This window comes from Castanea sativa, chromosome 8, assembly GCF_040712315.1.
Source record: "Castanea sativa cultivar Marrone di Chiusa Pesio chromosome 8, ASM4071231v1".
NCBI lineage: Eukaryota > Viridiplantae > Streptophyta > Magnoliopsida > Fagales > Fagaceae > Castanea > Castanea sativa.
In genome coordinates, this window is record NC_134020.1 from 12,775,358 (window position 1) to 12,781,381 (window position 6,024).

General features: G+C 43.7%; 1 protein-coding gene across 1 annotated transcript; it reads right to left on the minus strand.

The window, feature by feature from the left end:
* Positions 1-5,211: 5,211 nt before the first annotated feature.
* Positions 5,212-5,685, minus strand: LOC142605887 (uncharacterized). Its single transcript, XM_075777314.1, has one exon. The coding sequence runs from the start codon at positions 5,683-5,685 to the stop codon at positions 5,212-5,214; it is 474 nt and encodes a 157-aa protein (XP_075633429.1).
* Between the last annotated feature and the right edge of the window lie 339 nt (positions 5,686-6,024).

Genomic DNA, 6,024 nt, shown 5'->3' on the forward strand with positions numbered 1-6,024 from the left:
ACTTAGTAAATCCTAGCTTCTTAACAACCCCTCCTCCTTCTGGAACTCAGGAAGCGCAACTACCAGCCCCATTTATAGCCAAGCTACTTTACTCCCCAAAGCAACCCATACCTTCGAACTATGAGGTCAAAGAGCGCACTCCCGAACCCACTCAAGAGGTTACAGATAAAGACTTTGAAATCTTCTATTAGCAGGAGGATCCCGACGATCTCCCTGGCCCCTCTCGTCGTCATCTATTACCTACCCAGGTTAGCACCAGCCAGCCAACATCCCTGAAGGAATGGTGCTAGAAGAGAACCCCGGACTTGCTGGCGTTGCTTACCACCCATGCTAGGGGTGCTTCCTCAGCAGTTCTAGTGGTACCCCGACCACCAACTCCTGCCCCCATGTGTGCGTCATCTGGTGACGCCACTGATAAAGAAAGAAAAATGAGCCAAAGGGGTAAGGGATCTGATGGTGCTGAAGAGGGAGAGATCACACGCCCGACGCAACAGCCACCAGCCAAGGAGCCCTGAACAATAAGGGTCAACAGAAAAAGAGCGCCCCTTCAGGGACCTCTAAAAGCTATGGGGGGGGGACGGCAACCAAAGGCTTCCGTATGAAAGCCCTCGCTTGTGTTGAGCTTAGGGAACCCAGTCATGGATGATGTCACCCTCAGGGATCCCCAAAAAGGCAGGTCGGGCATTCTTTCTAAATGCCTGGAAAAGGCTCTTCTCCTTCCCAAAGACATGCACGAGCTTCAGTCTTTTGTGGAAGTGTGAGGTCTTTCTATCATTTAAGAGAGACCTTGCCAAGGTACACACTCAACCTCTCACTTTTGTAAGCTTGTATAAAACTTGTATAGATACTCACACTTAACAATTTTGTAGTCAGTGTAAGCAACTTTCATGGCTAAGGAATGGATGGACCACGCCCTGGGCCAGGCCTGTGAAGCCAAGGGTAAGCTAGAGACGGCTGAAAATTCTCATGCTCAGTCTGAGAAAAAGCTCAAAGACACCCTCTTCCACCTGGCCGAGATGGAAAAATCTTGAAAAAACACTGAGTCCGCCTTGGTTGCTTATGAGAAACAAGCTAAGGAGTCTATGGCCTCCTTGAAAAAGGCTAAAACTTAGCTAGCCTTGGCCATTGTAAAAACCAAGCAGCAACAAAAACAACTGGAGGCCAAGGACACTGAGAAAGCTAAGGCAGAGCAGGCTGCCTATGATGCGAGCATGACTAAAACTGCCCAGAGTCTGACAGCCCAGCTTAGGGACGTTGCTCAGGCCTTTTACCTTGAGGTCTGGGGTAAAACCCTTAATGCAGCTGGGGTTAGTGCTGAATTAGAGCTTCGTGCTCCTAATAAAGTATATTATCCTCCAGCTTTATGCCTTGCTCCCATCCTGACTCAGTCCTCAGCTGACCCAAGTTCTACATCCGCCTCAGCCCAACCTACCACCACTTCAGCTACTACACCCACCACGGAAAAAGAGCAAGATCAACGAACTCCTATTCTAGTGGTGGACATGGAATCAGAGGAGGTTGATGAAGTTAAGCAGTTGAAAAGGAAGAAGAAAGAGAAAAAGAAAAAGGCCTCGGCATAATTTAGTCATAGGTGAAAAATTATAAGTTAATTTTGTATTCGAGCTTGGTTTATCTAATACCCTTATCTTTCTCTGGCTGTAATTAGACTCTCAAACTTAAATGAATATATTCAACTTTTACTTTACGTATTTTCATTTGTCTAAGTATAATTTTTGTTCCTTCCTTTTCTAATATTACTTGAAATGCGTTGAACCATGTTTAACTTAATTTATTTCCAATACTATACCTTCCAATCTTGAATGAATCTCGAGGTAGCTACTGAATTGATACTTAATGTAATTCATGGTAATATTCTAATACTTAGTCAAAATTTTAAATAGAACTTACCTTACCTTGGATTTATGATGTTTAAAGACCAATCTTCTTAAGACTTGTAACCCGAGGAGTCGAACAAGATTGTGATATCATTCAACACTTAGAAACTTTTGCACAAATGTTAATTTACCCAAGGCTTGTGACCCGAGGAGTCGAAGGTTTTGCTTAACACTTAGAGACTTTTACCCCTAGGTTAATTTACCCAAGGCTCATGGCCCGAAGAGTCGAACAATGGCGAGGTTCTGTTTAACACTTGGAGACTTTTACCCCTAGGTTAATTTACCCAAGGCTTGTGACTTGAGGAGTCAAATAAGGCCGAGATTTTGTTTAACACTTAGAGACTTTTACCCCTAGGTTAATTTACCCAAGGCTTGTGACCCGAGGAGTCGAACAAGGCCGATGTTCTGTTTAACACTTAGAGACTTTTGCATTAAGAGATTAAGATATAACTTGCAGCCACATTAATACATAGATGAGCCAAAAATGAATAAAAAGAACTTCATATTATTAATAATAATAACGTCGTAAATTATTTACATTCCAAGGGCATGGAATCACACTCTCGTCTAAGTCTTCCAAGTAATAAGCCCCAATGCCCGCCACTGATGTTATTTGGTATGAGCCTACCTAATTGGGACCCAGCTTCCCCCAAGCCGGGTTCCTTGCTGTTCCTACTACCTTTCTCAGAACTAAGTCTCCCGGGGTTAGTGGCCTCAACTTCACTCCTTTGTCATACCTTTGCTTAAGTCTTTACTAGTAATGCGCCGTTTTCACCATAACCACTTCCCTTCTTTCCTCTACAAGCTCCAAGCTGGTTGAGAGTAGGTGATTATTCTCCTCGACACTGAACTGATCAGTTCTTAAGGTCAGGAATCCTGATTCAATAGGGATTTCTACTTCAGCTCCATAAGTCATTGAAAAAGGGGTTTCTCCTACAAATCCCCTATGCAACTCCTCTAATAAGGGCTCCACTGCCTCGAGATGCACACATAGTAGATACGATCCCGAATGAGAACGTGTTTACAACTTCTGCTCTTCGGATAACCAGTAACGTGGTGCTTTCCTATGTATCTTCTCTGCCTCACCCCCATCCTCAGGTGACAATCCTTGCCTTAAGAATGTAATTAAGAGGTCCATCCAACTTGGCCCAACTTGGATACTATGTACCCCAAACAAGGGCTTCTCCAGAAGGCTGGGATTGGCCACATTCTTAACAATAACGACTCAAGGTAGATTTGACACCAAAGCGGTTGCCAGCATAGCTAAAGAGTCTGCATGGGAGTTCTACCCCCTCGGGATTTGCTTTAAAGTAAAACTCTTGAAGTGGGTTAGAGCCTGTCTGACCTTAATAAGGTATCCTTGCATACATTCATCTCTGGCTTCAAAATCACTATTGACTTGTCCTACAACCAATTACGAATCTGAATACACCTCTACGATTTTTCCCCCTAGCTTGTTAACCATTTCCATTCCAGCCAACAAAGCTTCATACTCAACTTCGTTGTTCATAATTTGAAAACTCAAACACAATGATTTTTCCATCACCAGCTTCTCGGGGGTTATCAACACAATTCCCACTCCTGATCGTTTTCGGTTAGCTACTCCATCCGTATACACCTCCCAGGTGGCAACAACAGAGGCCGAAACCATTAAAGCATTTACTATCCCTTTCCCATCATATGCCCTACTCTCTATAAACTCCGCCACAAAATCTGCTAAGACTTGTCCCTTTATGGCAGTACGAGGCATATACCTAACGTCATAGGCACCCAACATGGTTTGCCATTTAGCGATCCTGCCTGTGTAATTTGATTTTCTTAAGAGCACTTGCAAGGGGAGCTAGGTGAGCACCACCACGGTATGTGCTTGAAAATATTGTGGAAGCTTCTTCATGGCATGTACAATGGTTAACACCGCCTTCTCCAAGGGAAAATAACGTGTCTCAGCTTTATGTAAGGATTTACTAACATAGTAAACGGGTCTTTGTGCTCCATTCTTATTCCTGACCAGAACCAGACTAACTGCGTAATCCGTGACTGCCAGGTATGCATATAATACCTCTTTCTTCTCGGGCCTAATGACAACAAGGGGGTGTGACAAATACTATTTAAGTTCCTCAAAGGCCAACACACACTCATCGGTCCATTGAAAGTCTTTCCACTTATGGAGAAGCTGGAAAAATGGACGACACCTATCTGCTGAGCGAGAGATAAATCTATTCAGAGCTGCTGCCATCCCCGTCAACTTCTGTACCTCCTTAGGATTCCAAAGAGGATGTAAACTGTGAATGGCTTTAATCTGATCGAGATTGACTTCAATTCCTCTGTGCGTGATCATGTAGCCTAGGAACGTTCCTGAGCTAACCTCGAAAGAACATTTAGATGCATTTAAGCGCAGTTTACATTTCCATAATACTGAAAACACCTCCCCCAAGTCTTCCAAGTACTCCACAACTTGTTTACTTTTTATCACCATGTCATCAATATGTGCCTCCACATTCCTCCCAATTTGTGCCTCAAACATTCACGTCACCATTCTTTGATATATGGATCCTACATTTTTAAGGCCAAAGGGCATCACCTGATAATGATAATTGCTAGTAGGAGTTCAGAAAGCAGTCTTCTCCCGATCGGGTAATGCTAAAGGTATCTGATGATACCCCTGGAAAGCATCCAAGAAACTCATTCGAGGATGTCCAACTGTTGCATCCACCAACTGGTCAATTTAAGGAACGGGAAAAGGATCCTTCAGGCATACTTTATTCAAATTCGTGAAATCCACACACACCTGCCATTTTTCGTTTTTCTTTTTCACCACCACAATGTTGGCCAGCCACTCGGGATAAAAGATTTCCTTGATTGCCCCTGCTTGCTTAAATTTATTAACTTCAACCCTTACTGCCTCAGTATGTTCTTTTGACAAACACTAAAGAGGTTGCCTTCATGGTATCACATCTGAATTCATATTCAATCGATGAAATATAAACTCTTAATCAATACCAAGTACCTCATAAGTACTCCAGGCAAACACATCAATATTATCTTCCAAAAACTTCACCAACGCTGCTTTCTCCAAGGGTGGCAACTAGGACCCCACTTGAAAGTATTTCTTCTCATCTTAACCAATCAAAACCCTTTCCAATTCCTCAGACAACACCCTCTACAACTCGGTCCCAAGTCCACCTTCGGGACCCTTTAGTTGCTATGGGATTTGTTACCCTTCCACCACGGCTTGATCCACGAGATGTTGTGTAATGGCTGCCACCAGACATTATCTAGCCATTGCTTGACTTCCCACCAATTCCCCTACTCTTCCCTACGTGGGATACTTAACTTTCAAATGCAAAGTTGATGATACCACCCTTATAGCATGAAGCCACAGTCTAGCCAGGATAGCTGTGTAAGGGGAATAGGCTTCAACTACAATGAAATTAATTGGCACCTCTTCGTCTCCAACCTGCACAGGTAACCTTATCATCCCGCGAGGAATTACTAATCTCCTATCAAAGCCCACCAGCGGTGAATCGTACCTTTCCAAGTCCTCATGTTTAAGATTTAACCATTTAAACAAATACAGGTACATAATCTCTGCTCCACTCCCTTGGTCTACCAGGACCCTCTTTACATCATATCCACCAATCCAAATGGTTACCACCAAGGCATCATCGTGTGGCTGGAGTGTTCCCTCCTTATCCTCTTCTGAGAAACCCAAGGTGGGCATAGCCACCACTTTGGCCTTTTTGAGAGCATGACTCCTGTCTTCTAAATCAAGGCCCGAAACCACAGACATAACCCTTGATTAGGTCCCAGTAATTGTGCCCAGGGCTGGCCGAGGAGCCCCATCCCTCTAATACCTAGCTTCGGGTTGCCTAAACTAACCCGCAGGCTGTTGCAAGAATTGCCTTAACTTCCTTGCTCTCACCAGTTGACCCAAATGATCACGCAAAGTCCTGCAATCTTCTGTTGTGTGTCCTTTTTCCTGATGATAATGGCAATAAAGGCTCTAGTTTCTCTTGGACAGGTCCCTACCCATTTTATTGGGCCATTTGAAATATGGTTTATTTTTTTTCTTTTCCAATATCTGATAAATTGCCTCCTTAAACAATGAACTAACCACTTGAGCACCCGC

Bases quoted from the DNA above. Each gene is read 5' to 3' on its own strand.
- LOC142605887 (XM_075777314.1), bottom strand. From the start codon at position 5,685: ATGTCTGTGGTTTCGGGCCTTGATTTAGAAGACAGGAGTCATGCTCTC.